The sequence below is a fragment of the Amblyomma americanum genome, chromosome 7, assembly GCF_052857255.1.
Source record: "Amblyomma americanum isolate KBUSLIRL-KWMA chromosome 7, ASM5285725v1, whole genome shotgun sequence".
Taxonomy (NCBI): domain Eukaryota; kingdom Metazoa; phylum Arthropoda; class Arachnida; order Ixodida; family Ixodidae; genus Amblyomma; species Amblyomma americanum.
This window is the reverse complement of record NC_135503.1, coordinates 138,340,466-138,362,807: the sequence shown is the minus strand read 5'-3', so window position 1 is coordinate 138,362,807 and position 22,342 is coordinate 138,340,466. Positions and strand designations below refer to the sequence as shown.

The window sequence follows — 22,342 nt, the reverse complement described above, 5'->3', positions numbered from 1 at the left end:
GCCAATCTTCACGTAATTGCTACAGGGTTTCCAGCTTCCTACTTAGCCCGTGTTGGAGAAATTTCATTGTTTCTGCAGTGGCAGAAGGAGGAAGGCAACTGCTTTTGGTTTTTCCAAAAACTTCGGATCACTTTCTGTGAGGACTCAAGGGCAGTAAAGATGGGAAAGGCCCATGTAGAAGAGTCAAGCAAAAAGCAGCTGCGGTTAATGTGAGAAATTGCGGATGTCTGTAACTAAAAACATTGAAGTGGTTCGAAACGATTACACCCTAAAAATACTGGTTAGGCTTTGAGACGCTGATTATGAGTTGTGTTCTTTCAAAATCCCCAAAGCTTCACGTTACTGATTAATTCAAGCATGTCCTGCAAGTGGTTAGACCCCTGCCTAGTTTAGTTATTTGAAAGACTGCCTTATACAGGTTGTTTTGAGCCATGGATTGGGCTCAATGTTCCTTCAACTGCAAGGCTTGTTTTCATGGTTCTGAGCTGGTTTTCCTTTTAGCCACACTGCTAAAAGTAGGTGTGAGGCAAATTTTTACGCAAAGAACAGCCGAGATCCAGAAAAGTATGCCAACTAATTGGGGCACAAAAATAAATGATTAGCAATACCACGACTAATAACTTTTAACTTCAGTGGAGTTTAGCAGCCTTAAATGTGCAGCTTGTCTCCGAAAGAAGGTTGAAAGCTGCCACATTTCTACCTGAACACTACTGTTTTAACATCACGAGCATGGCTTGGCTAAACTGTGCATGGCGGAAACATTGTTAACTAATAGTTAAGAGGCATTCTTCTCCAACCATTCACTGATAAGAAACGTGTTCTCGGCTCACATCAACGAGTCTTTCTGAAAGGCCATTACTTTTATAACACAACCTGCTGTGGTACTGCTCATTTGTAAGAAGTTCTGAACGTAATTGAGCATTTCCAGTACGTTGTCATATGTGCTGTGCAAGCAAAGGGAAAATTCATCTCCCTGTGTTATTGATGACATTAGTGATTGAACAGCAGTAGACTCTGCATGCTCATTCATGATGAATGATGATGATAATTGGAATAGCACTTGAGATGCGTCATAAAAGGTAGAACACAGGATGAAAGACTTATTCACAACTTGCGCTTTCTTGAGGGTGAGCAGATTTCCTCATATGTGTGCTTCCGCTTTAGTTGGTTGTGCATTTTTTCTTTTCTGAATTTTACCACAATGTGTGGTGTTGCCTATATGTTCATGCTTTCTTTTTTTAGCACAGAGCGCTAGGTATAGGTGAGCTGTTTCCTGTGTCCTCCTTTTACCGGTCCTTATCATTACCGAAACCAGAAAGGCAGTACTACAGTGCCTTTTTAGAACAGACTATAAAATGCTTTTGTTAGGACTACCATAATATTTTTTTTTTTTTTGCAATTTCAGAGCTGTCCGTCAGCAACTTTATCAAACTAAAATTACACTTGAATCCACCAAGCCGCCGCTGTGGCTGAGTGGTTATGGCACTCGGCTGCCGGCCTGAAAGACGCGGGTTCGATCCCGGCCGCGGCGGTCGAATTTCGATGGAGGCGAAATTCTAGAGGCCCGTGTACTGTGCGATGTCGGTGCACGTTAAAGAACCCCAGGTGGTCGAAATTTCCCGAGCCCTTCACTACGGCGTCCCCCATAGCCTGAGTCGCTTTGGGACGTTAAACCCCTATAAACCAAACCAAACTTGAATCCACCAGTTTATCAGGGATATCAGTCCAAGTTGGTCACCTCTCTCTCTGTAGGCAGTGTTACTGCGTGTTGTCATTCTTCACCATAGCGCCAGCCTTTGGCACCCTGGAACACAGTAAGGATTAAAAGTAGCAGTCATCACAGGGAGGTGGAATGGCATTCCTCCTCTCTCTTTACATCCCCCTCTCCAACCAGGAAACAACTGCATGCGTGCCATTAATGTCCATTAATGTGCATCATCTCCATGGAAACATAAAAAGTGAAACAAAGCCCTCCACTACGGCACCTCTTTCTTCCTTTCATCTTTCAACCCCTCCTTTATCCCCCCATATAGGAGAGATACTGCACCACTTCCTTTCCCCCAAAAAACAATTAATATTATTATTGAGACAAGTACTAATGGGGAAAAAGAGACTGGACTGCTCTCCTGTGCATTACATGCAAAATATAGTGGTTTGAACTTGTTTGCTTGGCAGGTGACGGGAACACACCTAAGGTGCCCTCCCCATCCTGCCGCTTAGGGACTATTCATAATGCAAAAGAGACAGACAACTGAACAAGTGAACGATAAATGAGCAATTGCATTACTTCCTGCTGCCTGTGTGTCCCTTTACAGCGTCAGCTGTGTAAGGGCTTCCTTCAAGGTAGACTGAATTCGCCGCTGAACCCGTATATGTTACGACCTGAAAACACCGCATTCACATTGCTTGCCCATGAGAACGTTGTCCAAGTGGGACGATGAGTGGGCACTTTTGGGTATGCTCACCGTTCGAAGTTTTTTTCTTATTTTCAATGTTGTAGCCATGCAAGGATGTTACATAACGATGCGCATTTTTTACAATCACTCAACACTGAAGTAACATTTTGTGTTACATACTTGGGAGCGTGGTGCACGTTGATGCTCTAGAGTATGTGCCACTCTATGGAGGCGTAGGGACACACACAAAGACTCTAGGGTGGCCCGAGAGTGCAGCACAAGTACCAGTGTCACCTCATCCCCAGTGTGAGGGCAAAAAGTATTTGTGCTTTCATAGCTACGCATGTAACTAGCACTTTGCAAGCTGCAGCCAGCTTTTGTTTGCCTTGCCCACATGGGCTCCATGACAGGTAAAAGTGTGCCACCAAGTCTACCCACTTTCTACAAGACGGCTTAGCTAGTCCTTCACAGGGTAGCGAGAAAGGTGCTGAAATATATTTGCCTCTTACGGGAGGAAGCTAGATGAGGAATCTATATGATGTTCATGTCACAGGGCATATGTTTCAGTCAGGTTTCTGGGGAACAAAAGGGAAGGGAACAGTACTGTATTTAGCCCTGCTTCCCCAAGCCATTGGCATGCATCCACTGTTAACCAATGCTGCAAACTTGCAAGACAAACTCTCTCAGCTGAACCAGGTGCCTCTCCATATCTGTATAGAACTTTTTCTTGGTCAAACAGCATTGTCGTGTGGTGCTCTTGTGCAGCATACTGCAGCGATTCTTCATTTGCAGCAAAGCCATTGGTGGCTGTGGCATTGTGCTTCTCAGCTCAAAATTGCAGCTTCAATTCCTGGCCATGCAGCTGCATTTCACTGTAGGAGAAATGCAAATGCTTGTGTACTGAAAGATTGGTGCACATCAGAAAAACCCCAGGCGGTCAATATTATCCCCAGTGTTTCCCACTGTGTGGTGCCCCATAGATCACAGAGTTGCTTTCGCACATAGAACTCATACAACACATAGAATGTTAAACTGCTGTCTGAGCTACTCTGGCCTGAACTCTCTGGACAGGATTTCCTCTAAGAACCAGTACAGGGAAACAGCTAGGTAGGTGTTGGCCTAGGGTGGTGTCTGAACAGAGGTCGAATTTGGGCAACGGAAGGGCCTAGATTAGCTTCAGGAAGTGGAGGTGTGTGCAGGCAACTTTGTCAGCCAGTAGACCAGCCGTTTACAGACTAGCCAGAGATGTGCTCAGCAATGTCTGCCAAACTGCACCACACACTGGAGCTCCGCCACATGCAACTTTGTCAGCAGGCAGTAGGACAAATGCACAATAATGTCTGCCATGCAAGCTCATTCCCAACTAAGGGAACCATGATACATCACACATTCAATGTGCAGCAACAGTGGTTTGTATTCTTGAATGCATATGTCAGGAACACCATATTTGCTTTGTTTCTCTTGGCACTGTCTGCACCCAACTGAAAGGGGCAGAAAAGATTACTGTTGCTGCTGTTGACAAAATGCGCATCTAGTAGCATCGTGCTAACTCTTATGAGGCCCCACAGCAGCACAGTCTGGTATGTCACATTTCCATGTCACTTATAATGAACACTGTCACTCTCGTCCAAGAGCTTAGCTGGCAGGTGGTATGGCAGTGTATGTACAGTAAAGCGCTGTGTTAAATAAAGCATGCCAAAGGAAATTGAAAAGGGACAAATTTCAAGAAAAAAGTTAGGAAGTTAATACGGACGATAAAAGAAAGGTATGGAACGGAACGACAGCCTGCCACAGAAGTGTGCAGTCCAACTCTTGAGTGAGTGACAGTCACAGCTTTTGGATGCGCACTATTTATTAGCAGCCCACACCAGCCACCGTTCTCGAGGGGTGCATACTGGTGAAGTATTATTATGCCTGCCCGGCGTGTGACCCAATGGCACGCTCATGCGAGGTGACGATGAGGCGAACGACGAGTATGAAAGCAGTGCTCCTCCTCCTCCTCCCACCACGCTGGTTTGCGGCAGCCTGCCCGGCCACCTCTGAAGGAGTCATCACGGCCATGTGATTGGAGTGCGGTGCTTCTTCCTGGGGGGTCCGTCACCTTCACCGTGGCACCGATTTGTGGTGCTCGTCTGTGGGAATGGAGCAAAGACAGTTTCGCGAGCTTGTAAAATTGTCGGCACACTACTCTGCACACGGGACAGGGTTTGGGTGAAGAAAAGCGACACAGAAGAATTGAAAAAGAGTGGAATAAGCTGTGAAAAGAAAATGAGAGGAACTCTAGCAAAGACATGAAGGAAGGCAAAGCTGGAAAGAGAACAACGTGCCAGTCCCAGCCCAAGCAATCAGCCAACTTGCATCAAACGTGCTCTCTCTATATGAACCAGCTCATCAGGCTGCTAAAACTAGGTGGACACACTGCCACCATAAGTCTTCGCTCAAAACCTACTTCGCCAGACGTGTTCATTCCTCTATGTTTAGAGGAGTAATGAACATCTTAATAGGTGTGAATAGTTAAGTGAGCAGTAGGGGGCTGTGATTTGCGAGCCCTGCTTTTTGAAGTGCCTTAAGTACTCTTCTTGTACCAGGATAGCAATACTTTTGACCACAATTTCCTTGGGGCAGAAAGGAGGATGTCCACATTATTCGATCCCCAGAATGGCTTCCAAGTTTGCTGATCATGCAACTAGTACTGTTTTTGCAGAGGCACCATATAATCATGTAACAAGTTCCAGGCAGCATTGCCGTTGGCCAATATCACTTGCATTTGCCCACTAATCCCACTAAATATCATCCAAAGAGGCTCTTGAAGGCACCTCTGATCTGTGTTCAAGTTCAACCGTGCACCGACCTTGAAGCTACACAAAGCTGACACATAGCTCTTTGAGAGCTGGATAGGAGACAAGGCCTTCATAGGGTGGCATTGCGCATGACAGTGAACGGTAAAATTTTCTCCGAGCGCCTCCACATCACATAGTTGGCTGGGCAGGCAGACTAGCTCTCCAGCTGAGGACTTGAGTTGCACGTGCAAGAAACTTGTTTTGTGTGCGCATTTGTGCTTTCTTGCTTGCATTTGGATGGTGTCACGCGTCAACTGAATCTCTGCAGCGATGTACATGCTTAGAAGCAAGTTTTACAAAGCATGACAGCGAGTTTTCAACAGGAATGTGGGCAACTAAGGGTTTTTTATACACCCACAGATTTCACTGAAACTTTCACATCAGGCTCTCCTATGTCTAGGGGTTTTGCGAATATTTGATAATTTTTAATATTTGGTCAAATAGTAAATTATCAGAAATCTGGAAGTATTCTTCTCGAGCAAATTACACTTCTGGAACACTTGCTCCACGTGGTTTGGTTCAGTGTACTTCCTCCAGGATGGTACTGTGGCTTGCACGCAGCCAAAGCCCCGATACGCATGCCTGCACGCCTGCGTGTAAGCCAGAGCCAGTCTGTGCAAGTGCACGGCAGCAGACACGAGCAGGCACAAGTGCGCCCAGATCTGCATCTGCCAGGTGTCTTCGCCTGCGTTATCTGCGCCGCATGCATCGAATGGACGGCGTGCGTCTCCCTTGACTTTTACGGGACGAGTCTGAGCTGAATGCAGCTGCGGCAGTCACTCTTTTCCCTGTGAAATTCACTAATCAAGTGCAACGCCGCGAGCACAAAGGGGACCTAGCATGAAGCACATGGAGAAGGGTGCCCTCTTCCTACGCCTCATACAGGGTGGCACTGGGCTGAAAGGTGCCCATGGAGTCACCATTGAAAAGCAACAGCTGTTCTAGGATGAGATCGCAATTACTAACAGCAGCTAGAGGTTCCACAGCCTACAAAATACGTCAGCATAGCATGTAGGTCAACTCCCCCAATTTCCAACAGCGATTTTCACTGAAAGTCGACACAGTTTCATTGAGTTTGACAAAGCCTGAATGCACTCTCTATTTTTTGCATGTAATGGCTTCGTATGTCAGTAAGGTACATGATTCTGAAAATTCTTATTGTGCTGTTCAGCCTTGTTTTTGTGCCAGAAATATTCAAAATTATTCAAAGAAAATTAGTATTCGCTGCAACTTGTTACAGTAAAACCTCGTCAATTTGGCCCCCGTGAGTTTGGAAATTCGGATAATACAGACTGCTGCTGGAGTCCTGCCAAACACCCATGCAAGTCTATGGCGTTAGAAGCTCATTTATCCGGGTGCCACGGGGCTCACATCGGTTAATTCGGACGGACCCCCAAAGGAGTGCCGTGGTGAGATGTTACATGCTCGACAGGCGATCGTCCAGATATTCGTCCACAGACAAGAACTGGATATTGCATTGTCTCCCGCGCCCCTCTGATGTCCCCGCAAAGGCAGGCAAAGGCAAGTGCAAAGTCCAGTTTTGTTTTCGAAACTTCGCCGCTAGCCTACGGCGATCTGATCTGCATATCAGCGAGCACACCGTTTGGTATAATGACTGCCTGGTTGATATTTTTTGTTTGTTTTTAGAAGGCATTCAGCCGCTCTATTCCTAATGCGCGCTTCCCTCGCTTCCACCCGCACGGTATTTCCGTTTTTTCCAGGGTGCCGAAACTCCACGCTCGTCACATGCTGTTCACCATCTGTGCGGTGAAGCCTTCTCGCATGAAATGCCCTATGTGGAAGAGCTCCACCGCTAATTAAAACATTTGACAAAAATGCAAAAAATCTCTGCTGTCGTGCAGTTTTTGTCTTACAAAGAAATAAGAGCTGGCCAGGTTCTCGCCAAACAAATTTTGCTTTCACATGAATGGTTTTCATCACTTCTGAGGGGACATTCGATAATTTGACATTCAGATAATTCGGAAATTTTTTCCAGTCATCGCTTACAGTTGCCGCTTTAGCCATCCAGCATGTACAGAGAATCTTTCCAGATAATGTCTGTGACGTCATTTACAGGTAATTGTGACATCAAGTGTTGGCCAGAACACAGTTTCAGTTCCTTATTTTTGCTCTCCTAAAATAGCTTTGATCACTATTCTGAAAAGCCACTTATTGCAGCTTTGAGAGGGAGGTTCGGGAAATAATGTAATTTGATCGCCAACAGTATGCATCCAAGAATCCTCCATTGTTGCCTGTGTGTCAGCAAGACCTAACCAACACAGGAGCAGCATGATACTCTCAGGACTTGTTTGTCCACAAAGCTGTCCCCGCTGACAGACAGACGCGACACAGGCTGGACATACTTTAACACCCACCTACGCCGCATCGCAGAGGTTACGCCTCTGCGATGCCTGGAAGCCGGCTGTGACAAGAAAAAGGTGAGTGGCGCATGCTGTGTGCATAAGCATGGCACGGGCAGCTCGCTTCTAGATGTCCGCTATGCTGGTTCTACTTCTTCTGGTGCTCCGCAGCGACCCTGCAACTTCTGACAACACCATGCACTCCCATTTCCCCATGCCCAGCAGACACCGCTCTCACTGACTCTCCAATTACAGATATTACGGCACTAGCTCCATTATCCTGGTTTCCCTGGTTTAGCGTTGTCGCTCATGCCATTGTTTGCCTGCATGCCCCATTTCCCCCAGGAAAGAGCAAAAAAATAAACAGCCGCCAACTTGAGGGCACAGCCACTCTACCCTGGACACCACCTTCCAGCAAAGGCCAAACTGGGCAACCAAATGCGAACCGGAGGCCCGAACTCAGACCGAATGCAGAACATACTTTTACTGTGCCACGTACCTCCCCAATCGCTCACAGGCTAATGCTTATTTGTGTCTACTGAGTGGCAGCCCAGGGGTAGCGGCAGATGAGCATGGCATCATCACTGTGTTCATCATTTTACACAGCACTCGTACTCATCGCTAGCCCTACCCTGAAGGTAATCAGCTCATAGTCTTGCAATGCACACACAGGGCAACAAACAGTGGGGGATGTAGAAGCGTCACAAGTATCCTTGCATCTCTACAGTAGGATGCTTAAAGCATGCTCAAGCGAAAGCTGCAAGGATGACTGCATGCACTCTCTCTCTCAGTGGACACAGGGCACCTATGGGCATACAGCACACACACTGGGCCTCTTCGATTATCCACCTCTGGCTGCCCGCTGGCTGCCTGCGGGTTGCCAGAGGGCGGAGCCCGGCACTTGTTTTTTTCTGGCTGGCCGGTTTCAGGCTGCCAGCGGGCAGCCAGACTCGCCAGGACAATTTTGTGCTGGCAGCGCTAGGGGCAACTAGCAGATGGCGGAGAGGTGGTATGGTAGTGGGAAGCGCATGCGGCCATTTTTATATGGACTAGAAGGACCCCGGTTCTTCATGCGATGTTTTACGCGATGCAGGCACTTGTTTCAACTTGACCATGATGCATATCGTCTGCGTCACCTGCAATGGCACCTTTTGCCTTATTTCTCGCTGTTTATTTATTTGTTTTGCGTGTGTGTGTGATCGCAGTTCGACTGTCTCACCACTTCGCAAGCACATGCAAATAATGTTTACTTCGTATTTCAGTCACATAGTTCTAATTCACAAAATATTTCGGCTGTTAATTTCCTGCGCCCAGCTGATATTGCGATGGTGTTCGAGGCCTTTCACGAGAGCAGCCACAGATTTCAGCTCTGAGCACGCGCTTAGACGAGCACATACATACTGCATGTGGTGAATGTGTTTGGCAAGGTGTTAAACGCAATACAGCAGCATGGTCTTCATTGCTTTCTGCACAATGGAAAAGCGGATACGCTCTGAGAAAAGCTTGTTTATTTGAAACATGTCCTTTATTAAAACTCCTTGCATGCACACTGCTCGAGGCATCTGTGCGTTCGTATACGTGACCACACAGTGGGCAAGTACGGCAGCCAAGACAAGTGCTGATTTAGTTGTCGCCGACTGCCGTACAGCTTGATGCTCAGGCCTTGTGCCACAAATAATTAAAATATCTGAAAAGTACCTCACGCACGCGTCCCCTCAATTTGGACTCATTAAAGAGAAGAATTTCCCAGTGAGAATCATCATGCAAGCACACTTGGTATGTGAGGCACTGGCACGCTAGGATGGATTGTAGCGCCTTTCTTTAGAGTGCCGGCCCTCTACGGCAAAGCTGTAGCATTACAGATATGATATGCAGCTAAATTTGTACAGTAGTTACAACCGCTTGCTCTAGATGAATGTTCAACCAGCTCACATGCGCTTTTGTCAAGTTTGTGCGTGCATTCCTTACCGGCAGCAAAAGCCGGCAGGCGACAGATTTTTTTCTGGTAACAGCCAACACCAAGCAGTTCGTGAGTGTACAAATCGTAACGACTGCAGTAGAGTCAATCACTACGCAGGGTCGATCATCTGTGCTCATGCCAGTCATACTGGCTGCAAATAAGCACCCGATAATCCGAAAGTAGGGCATGCCGTTTGATGAGCAATGCATGGCCAATTTTTCCCTCCAATGAGGTGTCGACTGAAAGACGTTAAACTGCGATTACCCATCACATGCTTTTGAGGATTTTGCGAAACTTACACAGCACATGGTGCATCGAAGGCACACGCTCACGTTGACATCGACGATGTATACGGCTGCGAGCGCGATCAGCTGTTTGTTCTACGGTCTACAGCAGCACTCAGTAACTTCAGTTCGTTGCTTTCGATCCTAAGGAACTTATTTCTGCAGCACGCGTGCATAGCAGCGAGACACAGCAGAACGGGAAGCTACAGAAAGCATCTGCCCTCCGTGATCCGTGACTGGCTAGCCACCGTGATTGCCAGCGGGCTGATTACGGCGGCCGCCAGCCCATTTGACCATTATGCGCCTTCCTGTCAGGGGCGAACTTTCTGGCAGCCAGCGGGCTGCCCGAGCACGGCAAATCGAAAAGGCCTATTTTTAAGCCAGGGGTTCTCAAACTGGGTCCCCTGAAGTGCATTTTGGGCCCTCCAAGCACCTAAATTCATTCACGCTTTAACCCCTGCCTCTCCTTTACTATAGCAAAAGCTCATTAATTCGTACTTGAATGAACAGGAAAAAATGTTCAAATTATCTGAATGTTCGAATTATCGAATGACCCCGAAAAAACTGACAGGAACCGCTTGCACCACAGTAAATTTATTTGCTGAAAGACTTGATAATAGTTGCTTGCTTTTAAAATGAGAACGGCGCAACCATGACAATGAGGGCCACAATTGGTGTGAATTGCCTCCAGCAAGGGGAATGTGCGACCGATTTATTTTTTGCTTTCATGGCCAACATCATGACATTTGCTTTGCAGTCTGCAGGATACTCACCCTGCCTGTACTGGTCTGGGGCTCATCATCCCAGGAACCCCACTCGCCACTGTCATTTGCAGCAGATCCCCCGTTTTTGTCCCGATCAGAGGAAGCCTCGTTTGGTTGCGACCGCCTCCGGTTGTCCCCTGCTGCATCTGGCTTGCCCTGGCTGGGGTAAGAAGTGCAGATACTCAAACGTCCACTTTGCACATTGAAACCATTATGTGGGCTACCCGAGACAACACAGGTAAGTCAGCTAGCCATCCCTAAATTTAATTTTCACTCGAAGGTTAAGCTGGCGTCTAGGCTACGCATGCTGCCTCTGGTACAGCCCACACTGTGGCAACTTTGATCTGCATTAGAGTGACAATTGTTGCAGCTCCCCCGTCACAATGCATTGACTTTTATTAAAATAAATCAATCACGCTGCCACCAATTCACCACCGCGACCAAATTGCTCTGTCATCTCCACAAGAAGGCCACAACGACGGCCACTACAAGTTTTTAAGAGACAGGCCTAGATACCCATCTGCGACACATCACGTGTGCTGTGCGAGGCCCACACCATTCGCACTGCCCACCACACATGTGCATGTGTGCGCCAGGGCATGTGTGTATGTTGCAGCCTGTCTCTGCAACTGTGCATGGACTGCACCACTGACACAGAGAAAGCTGCATGATAATACGTCGGCGTGCAAAGTTGTGTGTGGAGGCCCATCTCAAAAAAGGTGTAAGTGATAAGCGTTGTTGTGTGCAAGACATGGACTGCATGCACTACATGTACATGTCAAACCTACGTGAGAGACGGGTGCCAGCCAGCATGTGCGTTGACATTTCTATCGTCCAGGCCACCCTATGCAATTAATTGTATTATGACATCATTAACCTCCATTCACACTATACCTCTCCCTTTCGTTCCCTGCCGCTTTCCCCTGTGTAGGGTCACATCACCACAGGCCGACCTCTCCACCCTTACTTTCTTCTTCTCTTGAACTCCGCTCACCCTATCGCCTTGCAGTAGTGGCAGTTAGGCAAAGCCTAGGGCTATCTTCGCTCACAGCGGTACGATGCAATGCTGCCCTAAGAAAACTTCCTGATTACCCACTCTAGTACCTTCTATGGTGCCTGTAAGTTATTCTAGAAATTTTTCATAGGAAAGCTCACCGTATGAATCCTGTACCAATGATCACCTCAGACAGACAGTACCGCTCTGGGCTTGGTACATTAGGTAAACAAACCAAACAAAAGGCAATGCGCACTCTGTGGTGGAGGTGCAGGCCTCTCGTTCCACAGCACATGATGTCACATGTTCAACATGACATTACGCCTGAAGCACACGGTCAATGGTCGCAAGAGAATTTTGCCGCACCCCACTGCCTAACAGTTGAGCCGATTAATCTCACTTTGCTTCAAATGAGTTTATGCTTTGCATTTGATGCATTCACACTTTGCTTTACTTTGGCTGGCTTTATGGCTCGCTAATGATTACTTTTATGCTCTTATATTTTGCTGCATCATACACATTTCGCCTTACTTGGCGCGCCGCGTTGGATCAGATGATGATGTGTGCCTGCTGACGTGATCTGCTGACGCGTGCCCACTTGTGCTGCTGCTTTCCCTATCCCTGCTCCCTTGGGGGCGTCGCTCCGCCCGCCTCTCTGCATCGACCGATGCAGATTTTTCCTGTCGCCTCTGGTCCGAGGGCGGTTCTCGCACTCGACTTGTGCTTGGCTCGCTGCAGGCACCGGAGGCTTCACTGGGTGGCCACGTAAAGGCACACAATCATCCAGTGCACTGTGAATCTCAGCCCAAGCTGGGTGGTAAACCCCCCTGGTAAACGATACTTACAGGAATATCCCAAGTGGAGTGTATTAATAACAAGAGAGCAATTACTCATTACCATCCACCCGAACGCAGCCATACGGCTACAAAGCTGTATAGATTATACAGCTTCTACAGAAACTTTGTGGCTAAAGAAATATTTGTCCTGGTCTGTGGTTTAAACCTGTGACCACCACCTGTCGGGGGCAGTCGCTCTGCCAACTGAGCTTACAAGGACAACTAGCAGATCAGATGGTAGGGCAAGAGTGAATTTAGCAACAATTCGAGGTGGGGATGGTGTTGGTCCAATGTTTAGAGTAATCCCGCAAGGTTGAGAAGATTTGCTATAAGGGAGTAATTACTTATTTAAGGACACAGTTAAGCGGCCACCCAAGTGCAGCCATACGGCTACAGAGGAAATCTATACAGCTTTCACAGAAACTTCTTGGTTGAAGAAACGTTTGTCCTGGTCCAGGAATGAATTCTGGTTCAACTACAAAATTTCCGTGAAAGCATATATAGCTTTCCTTTGTAACTGTACAGCTGTGCCTGGATGCTGATGTGTAATTGATTCCTTATTACAAACCCCGTATCACTAAGCTGTTACTGACTAATGTGGCTGCTAAGTGCAGCAATTACAGAACCGAGCCATGCCGTGGCAGAACTGGGGGCACCATGTAGCAGGTGCTGTCGTGGTGCTAGATCAGGGGATACTGTCAGCTGTGGAGGAGGATCAAAGATCAACCTATGACTGCTCTGCACTTGTATGTGGTTGTCCAACATTATGAAACCTACCAGTGTACCATATACAACTAAGGCCATAAAAATAAAGTCTCCTGCTGAAGCTTGGGGTTCATGCACCATTCAGTCTCGCTGACAGATGTGCCAAGCAGTTTCAACTTCATGCAATAATACAAAGAAATGATGGTGCGGTAAAGTGACTAACCGTTGCTTCTTTGTGGATGGTGGATCTGAGGAAGCATCTGTGGAGGCCTTCCGCTTGCGGCGACTGTCAGCACGCTCCCTCAGAGCTGCCAGGGCTCGGCCTGTTCGGGTGTCGCTGTACTCGCGTTGCGGCAAGGGCAGCACCGTTTTCTCGTACAGATGCACGAGCGCTGCCTTGTCCAGTTCCTCAAGCCGTGGGTGCTTCACGTACCGCTACGTAACACAACAAGAAGCCCATGCAAATTTTTGCGGTTGCAAGAGCTGTAGAACGTACTTGCAGGGATCACTTCATACAAGTATGATTGACAGAAAATGGCTACAGAAGGAGAGAGATAATAAATGAGAAAAAGCTTAAGAGGGCGAACAGATCAAATGAAGCGCGCCTAAGTCTTTGCACTGCCAACAACCTAGGGTAATATATCTTATCGTAACACTAGATAGAGTCCATGAGTTAAATCTAGCTCAAGCTGTCAGCCTTCTTATACCTGCAACTACTCTAACATCATTCATGAGCAAAAGAGTATGATGGGCATGTTTTTTTTAAGCATCTTGCAGGGACAAAAGCATACAAAGGCCCACTACTGTTGAGAGGTGTTACTGCTGTCTATGTCATGCATTTATGAATAACACCACATGCAGCACCATCTTTTCATGTGCATAGAAAATCAAGAAGTCAGAACAGACATTCTGTAACTATTTACTCAAGGTCTGCTGCCATGTACAAAGTTCCCCACTCCTGCCTCTAATAAATCCATTCGTATTTACCTGGAAAAAACATATAAAGATTGGTTGCGTGAGTTGTGTCTCATGGAGCATAAGCAGCGAGGGCTATTCTGCACCAAACACTAGGTGAAAATACCTACATGTGTTGTGTTCAAAGGTTTTCGAAGTTCAAAGTTAGTACGGTATGAAAACATTTCTTCCAAGTTCACCAGTGAGCATGACCCCCGAATCAGAATGACTACATCTATTTTATTTACTCACATCACCCTAAAGGCTCTCACAGGGAGGGTGCTGCATACACACATGTACAGTCGTGGACAAAAGTTTGCGGGATGCGGGTTGGCGGAAAATAATTTATTTCTGAGCGGTTAGGCAAGCGAGGTTAATTAAAAGCATGGAATCATGAGGGGACGTGCGTGGTTTTCCAGTGGAACAAATACCAACTGACTGGCTAGTGACGTGACGCAGCAATACATTATTTTTCAAAATACAAATCCCGCAAACTTTTGTTCACGACCGTACACACACATGCATACACTCATTACAGAAAAGAAGACACATTTACTATGTGGAGGAACCCTTTATGGTGGGCTGTGGCTATTCAAAGTATTTTAGTTACATGTGCAAACAAACTCAACTATGGCTCATTCGCATTTAATCACAGAGACCTTGGAACATACACCTAGTACCTTGCATCTTTTCAGTCTTAAGGGCAGCTGTGTTCACAAAGACAACCTCAGATTCATCATCATCGTCAGCCTGACTGCGCCCACTGCAGGGCACAGGCCTCTCCCGTGTCTCTCCAATTAAACCCTGTCCTTTGCCAGCTGTGGCCACCCTATCCCAGCAGAGTTCTTAATCTCATCCACCCACGTAACTTTCTACTGCCCCCATGCTACACTTCCCTTCCCTTAAAATCCACTCCGTTACCGTCAAGGACCAGCGGCTATCTTGCCTTCGCATTACATACCCTGCTCAAGCCAATTTCTTCCTCTTGATTTCGACTAGGATGTCATTTACACGCGTTTGTTTCCTCACCCACTCTGCCCGCTTCCGGTCTCTTAACATCACACCTATCATTTTTGTTTCCATAGCTTGCTTCACTGTCCTTAACTTAAGCTGAACACTTTTCATCAGCCTCCACGTTTCTCAGATTACATAGTTGCAAAAAGGTTGCTTGAGGCATTTTATGAACATGTATTCACTAACATCAGTTCAATGCAAGCATTTATTTCTGTATGCTCAAGAATGCACAAAAAGTTATGCATACAATTGCTTTATGCAGCACCGATGAGCTGTCCATTATTAGAATGCACCTGTGAAGGAATCCACGCATTCTGAGCACAAATAACTTTATTGCCCCTTTGTTACCTCCAGACCCATATGCAACAATCATGCATTATACCATCATTTCTTCAGAAACAGCAAGGAGCTGAGTGGAGTGAGTGAGCAAAATGCAAAATCCAGAAAGCATTGCTCAAAAGAAGCTACCACAATGTTCTGTGCACTACTCTGTTACTACAACAATGCACAATGGCTCGAGACAACAAGCAAGAATGCAGGATAAAAAATGAACTAAAAATCAAATACCTTAAAAAATTTCACATGTTGGTCACTACAACCCTACTTTAAATAAAAAGTCATCCCATCTCACAGGCTTATTGCAAGTACAAATTACTAAACCGCCATACATGGAAATTAAAGAACGCTTCCAAGACCAATCGTGGCCTGGACAGTCTTTCGTGGTGCATTACATAAAGGGAAAATAAACAAAAGGTTCAGCGATTGACCACAATGATTGAACCAAAGTACTGCGAATGAGTGAATACCAAGCATGCTGCACATTTTTGGAACAAATAATGCTAAGTAAAGACAACAAACGAGGCCATAAAAGATATTGAGTAAAAATGCTCAAAACGATTGCAACAGGAAATTTGCAAAAGAATGAATCCATAACAACACTGTTTAGTGAGTGCATGACTTTAGTTATTTTCTATATCCGCACTGAATTTCTCGAGCTTTTGTTCAGGGTGGCTAAGATGACCGCGGGAAGTATTAACCAAATCTGTCAAGATGAATTCGGTCAATTGTTTGATTCTCAGCAAATTATGGAGGGTCTGCTGGGATCAATGCTCAGTCATCTTAGCAGAGCTGAAAAGACTGAGTTTATTTAACTTCTGATGCCTCAAGGCCAGTCTGTACTGACGGTCCAAAGAATTTCGAGAATTCCTTGAACCACAATGAACTATGAAATGAAGATGGAGCCTGTCACCCTCACTGGCTCAAGCAAACACCACCAGAGAGGTAGACTATGAATCTATGAATCCCGGCAGCAGGGGCGATAGAAAAGAGCAGCCAATAGCCAGGAGCGCACACAAAAGCAATGGTACACAAGAAAGTAACCAAACACACAAGCACAAAAAGCTGTTTTGTCCAGCTTGGACAGCACAACGTTGTGAACACCCATGAGTGCAGAATGGCCAAACGTGGACTGATGTCTGTGCATATGATCTGTGGCACTGCCTTCTTTAAACAGTCGTGCTGAGAGCCTTCCCATCTGCCAAACCCACACACCTGAATAGAGGAGTTATTTTTGTGTATCAAATTGCCTCCATCCACTGTACATACAGGTGCTTTCGTTTTCTCGTTTTTTACAACAAGAAGCAACAGCAGAGAGGTTCACTTAGTGTGTATGTACTGCACTGCTCATTCATTTTGCACATCAGCTCAACATTTGAAACCAACCATGCAGTAGCTGCGGTCTCTGAACCTATGTTGACGATGTACCGCGACTTTTGTGTAGAGGCAGACTGCTAACACACGCATTTACGCGGTAGGAGGCAGAAGGCCAACGGCACTCCCAAAGGCTAAATTTATTTTAGATAACATAACGCAGGTGAGTTGGTTCTGGTATGCTATAGCTAAGTCACAAAAGATGCAAATGACAACACAGGAAACATGACACAGCACTGACTGGCAACTCAATTTTTCTTTACTAGCAGGGTTGCTGATATATCTACCACAATGGTGACCAGCAAAATTAAATTACAAGCACTCTTTGTATACACGCCTGCCATGATGGCATCAGAGGACTTCACACATGTCATCACGCTCCTTCAAGGAGCTTTAGCTCTTTTGGCAAGGACGATAATGGTATGTTGACATGGCTATCATGCACCCTAGCTATCCTATCAGCTTATATTATCCTGTAGCCCATCCTGCCTATCAGGGGGTGCATTTCTGGTCTGAAGGGAGTGGTTAAAGAGATAGGATCCTGTATGCACTGTGATTTTTCTAAAATTTACTAGCACAAAAATGGGGATGCAGAATAACTGTGGTTCTTCGTGGGCGATGGACGCGGGGCCTCAAATCCACCACTCGCATTCTCCGTACCGCACCTATACAAAAGGTACAATGCGAGCGACAGGGAACACGGGAAATGCTTAAAAAGTACTGCCCCTGTTTCGTTGCATGTCAGAGGTCACATTTTCTGCGACAAGCTAACACAAGAGGTCATGGAACTGATAAAATAGCCAGGCTGCAGGATGACCACATGACTATACTATCTTCAATGTTTCCAAAATAGGTAAAAATCCATCAAGGAACATGACGGCACATGTCTAAGTCGTCCAGTAGCATTACACTGCAATATATATGCAGTGCATGTGTTTTAATTTTGTTTATCGCCAGCAAGGTACATATGTCAACTGCCCTGGCAACAAAAATTCAGCTGCGAGTCACAACTGCGCGGTGTGTTCTTTGCCCTGGTCCATGTCTTTTTGCCCTGTAGCCGAGACACATTATTCTTTCAGCATTGGGATAGCTGACAGTTTTGACTGTGATGCCCACAGCTCCAAAGAGGTCAACTACCACATTATTTTTCAGTGCCCCAAGAACTGCTCGGAGGGACAGCTGCCCTCCACAATGTAGGCACCTCTCGGCAACCAGACGTCTGAGTGATTCCTCAACACTGTGCCCACTGGCCATCAGCTCATAAGGCTATCAGTACACTCCAGTGGTTTTTAGAATGATCAGCTAGTACAAACACCTATCAACGTGCAGTGTGGTTTCCCCGTAGGTGTCTGTGCACACTTTATCTTTCCTTCTTTCTTTTTCGCATTCTGCTCCCACTGCACCCTCTCCCAATTTGGGTAGCAAACCTAGCCAACCTCTCTGCCTTACTATTCTTTCACTGCTTCTCTCTCTCCCCCTTTTCAGTGCATGCACCGAATACTACATGGTTTTTGCCTCCACAACCATCTGCACGAATGCATAAAAGTTTCTGCCAGTCAAATCGGACACAGTCTTGACATGCCACTAAAAGGGCTCAATGCAGAGGCCATTCCATGTTTGCATTTAGGTTCACAGAGTGGCGCACTGGCTGGTCACCTATAGAGTCACTGGAAAAGTTTTCAGAGTGCAGGGATCCTCCTCTCCCCACCACCTGACTTGGAAGCTTCCTGGCTGGCCATGACTTGACGTTCCCAGCACTGCCATCACATCCATGTTCCCCATGTGTCTGCCGTCACGACGTCGTTACTATAAGCGACAAATTAAACTTCCGTGTAGTTGGCACAGCTAACTTCGAAGATAATGTGGATGGACGCTCAGAATAAACAGGTAAACAGGCAGCAATTATTTTCGTAACTTGTTGAAGCAACATCTTGTGCAGGTATGCAGGTCCTAGAAGAAAGCCTAGAGGCTTTGGAAGCCTGCGGCTCTATGGGAAGTCCCTGGAGATCACAGTGTTTGCTGTTATGCCAACATCAGACCGTGGCAGCCATTTTTCTTCCAAGCATGGCGGCACAGAGAAAAGGAACATGACACTCTGAAAACTTATCCAGTGACTCTACCTAGAGCTAGGAAAAATTGTGAGAAACAAGGCGAAAGACCACAGTGTGTGTTGCTTGTTTTGCACATCTGACGTAGACCAACGTTGGCTGACAGGCCTTTGCATGCAGAGCAGTCGGTGACACACAGCTGAGCTAGTGGTGCAGCATTATCTGCACAGAGAAGGTATTGGTGGGATCACAATATTACTTGCTCTTCAGAACATTGCACAAAATAATAAATTAAAAAAGAAAATGAGTCAGTTCCATCAGCTCTTTTCCACACATTATTTTTAAAAATTGTAGCCCTATTTTTTCTGATTTTTTTTCCTATCTGTACAAGTCATCACGCATCCGTGGGTGAATACCACTGACAGGTCGCAACTTGCACAAACATGTAGGGGCTTCCCTAGAGCGCTAGAGATACGTCCTACGGAGCACAACAGAAGGAAGTCTAATAGCAGCCGCTGCGTGTGAGGAAGGATGCGTCTTTTTGCAGCTTGCACAGTACACACTTACTGCTAGACGGCGCAAGCACAGACTCCAATACCCAGACAATGCAGTTAGATTTCAGGTCCCTTCGATTTGGCGGCCCTTGCTGCACCAGTTCAAGGAGTGCAGCACTTTTGCATTCATTTTGCCATGTACACCGCGCGCCCGCTGCACTCCCGTCTCCGTTTTGCAAAAGTGCCAGCCTAGTGCAGCACGAGTTCTTGGCTGGCTTGCACACTCCCAAGTGGAAGTGCAGCTGTAGTGCACCGATATGGCGGCCTTTATGTGTAACTCGAAGAAGATTTGTCTGTAGTTTAAATGAAACGATGGCTGTTCATTCTTGAAAGGAGGAGGTTCGTGGCATCAGAATTGTAAACCTAAGTCGAGCCCCATGAGCAGCATTTTCGCAAATCATCTGTGCATATGCATGCAACCACTCTTTTTCTGCATGTAAGACGATGATTTCCTGGGACTGGTTCATGACAACAACTATTGCGATTTGCTGGTCGAAAATAATTCTTCGTGTGGTTCGAGATTTTTGCGGCCGTTGATGTCGACAGCACGCAGCTGGCTGTAATTTGGTGGCGACGCCAAGTCTAGCAGACGACTACGCTTGCATTAGACGGTAGGCTTGCATTAGACACGAAGCCGTACCGCATTAGACTATTCGTTTTGGAAGCAGCCAGTGCAAGCTGCACTTGAAGTAGCCAACTTGAACTGATGCTGCACGCTCGCGGCACCGCCGCAGAACTTGACGGAACTAGTGCAGCCAAATCGAAGGGACCTTTCCTTTCTTCGCACACCACAGCTCGAACGCTCCAGAGGATAGTGATGCCCACGCGAGTGCTGCTGCTACGTGCTCGGCGCATCTTCCGCCGTTCTAAACGGGAGAGATACGCAGCACTGCACTCGCTTCAACACCCGGCGCCGCCGCAGGACAAAGGCACACGATCCTTACTCGCGGAAAAATTCACGCGGCACTGCACAGTGGAACGAAGCGTTCAAAAGGAATGTGCTCAAGCTAAGGCGATCGAGAGGCCAACTCCTAGCGCTGGATCGCAGCGGCCGATGCACGTGCGATCAAGAGGCGAACGGAGGAGACTTTAGGACCAGAGTTTTAGAGAGAACAGCTGAGAAGGATACTCTGAGCGGCTGCGCATGAAATTAAGACCGCCGCGTACACACGAAATAAAACGGCAGGCCTCGATCGCTACACCCAGCGGCACACAATTCCGACAGCACGGCGTCGCTCGACATCTGCGTGCGGCTGGTCGTGGGGACCAAACTTTCGCAAAATTCCTTTCATGTGAAAAGAGTTGGAAGTGTGAATCACCTCTTTGAGTATCTTGATGATGGTGGCAGCCGACATGAGCTCGGGATAGAGTAGGTTGGCATCTTCAGCCGGAGCCGACGACGCGCTGCTGGACGCCATCGCAGATCGAGTGCCGCCGCCGTTGCCAGACGGGGATCGTTTAGCGTTTAGCTTTATCTGTGGCACGTTGGGGGGCGGCATCTCAAACAGCACGCAGGAGCGCACTGTAACTGCTAAAAAAAAGTGTTAAAACGAGACATAATGTAATACAGCAAGGGAAGCTAAAGCATTTCAAATAATTTGTATTTTCTATTCGTTTTGCGTCTTAACAACGGATTGGACCGCGAGTGGCAAAATTTCTAGAATTTAAAAGAGTTAACTGTTGGGCTAATTGGTATGGGTAGGTATTTTCATCTTATTTAGCGCAAAGAATAGGACAACATAAAAAAATACGACGAACATATGGTCGTCCGTGTTCGTCTTTTGTGTTTTCCTAGCTGTCCTTCGCGACGTCAGCATTGAGTTGAGCCGCAACCCGGAAACGGCGGAAGAAGTCGCAATAGCGCTCGCATGCGTAGGAACGCAGGCCAAAATTATAGCTAGTGACAGCAAAACTGCAGTCTACAATTATGGCAGAGGGAGGATTGCCTTAGGAGCAGCACAAATTCTAAAAAAGAAGGAAATTGGGAGGGACGTACGCATCGTGTGGGTACCAGCTCACGCATCCATCCCTGGAAACGAGGCGGCAAACACCCTGGCTCGAGACCTCTACTTCCGAGCCAGGGGAGAGCCGCCCGACTGCAAGGACCTGGATGAGAGACTGATCAGCTATGCAGAAATAATAGAGAGCTATAGAAGTCAAAGGAGGATTTTCCCTCCGCCGGACAAAACACTAGGGAATAAAGAAGCTACAACATGGCGTAGACTACAAGCTGGGAACTTCATAAACCCGGTGTGGGCATCACACGTATTTAGGGAAAAGGAAATAGAGGAAAAATGCAAAAAATGTGAGAATAGGGGGACCCTAGATCACATCATTTGGGAATGTACACACTCCCCAGGGATTAAAGAAGGAATAAATAGCAAGGAAGCCTGGGAAACCCTTCTGCAAAGCGCGGACCCCGCCGTGCAGAAAAAAGTCATTCACCTGGCACTGGAGGCCGCAAGAGACCAAGAACTCTATGCCTGCCTTTAGATGCGAGGCTCCCGGCCCCCACCCCTAGGCCTGCGTGCCAGAGATGGGGAGTAGGGGAGCCTCTTCTCTGGTGGAAATAAAGGTTTTTGGAATGGAATGGAATGCACGGATTCGTCAGAACGCATGTCAGAACGCGATAGTTTTTCCATCCATCCTTCCATTCGCGCTAATGTGATGGAAGCACAATATAAATTTAAAGAGAAAGAAATGTGTAATGTAATTCCCTTTTAGTGCCAGAAATATTGCTATAGAATCTTTAATATTGCCCAGAAACTTAAAAATGCCGGGCAACTATAAATAGACGCGACTTGGCGTCACTAACGTTGAGTATAGTTGAGTGCTGCAGTGAGCCCACCCTAGCCACCCTGGAAGGTGGCGATTGAATTAATTGTTGATCGCGTGAGGTCGGTCACCCAAATGAATTAACGCT

At 46.9% G+C, this 22,342-nt stretch overlaps 1 protein-coding gene across 4 annotated transcripts; it reads right to left on the bottom strand.

Annotated features, from left to right (window-relative positions):
- Positions 1-1,071: 1,071 nt before the first annotated feature.
- Positions 1,072-21,855, bottom strand: LOC144096612 (uncharacterized). 4 transcript variants are annotated; one of them, XM_077629421.1, is made up of 6 exons: positions 21,416-21,831; positions 20,739-20,950; positions 13,363-13,574; positions 12,130-12,351; positions 10,614-10,764; positions 1,072-4,528 (listed from the first exon to the last, which is right to left on the bottom strand). In XM_077629421.1, exons 1-6 carry the CDS (start codon positions 21,417-21,419, stop codon positions 4,448-4,450), a joined length of 882 nt encoding a protein of 293 aa, XP_077485547.1. In that variant the 5' UTR covers positions 21,420-21,831; the 3' UTR covers positions 1,072-4,447. The 4 variants fall into 4 exon arrangements, with proteins under 4 accessions (XP_077485547.1, XP_077485549.1, XP_077485551.1 ...); XM_077629423.1 differs by having other exon boundaries at positions 20,739-20,947; XM_077629424.1 differs by having other exon boundaries at positions 3,858-4,528; positions 12,130-12,330; positions 21,416-21,840.
- Positions 21,856-22,342: the final 487 nt, after the last annotated feature.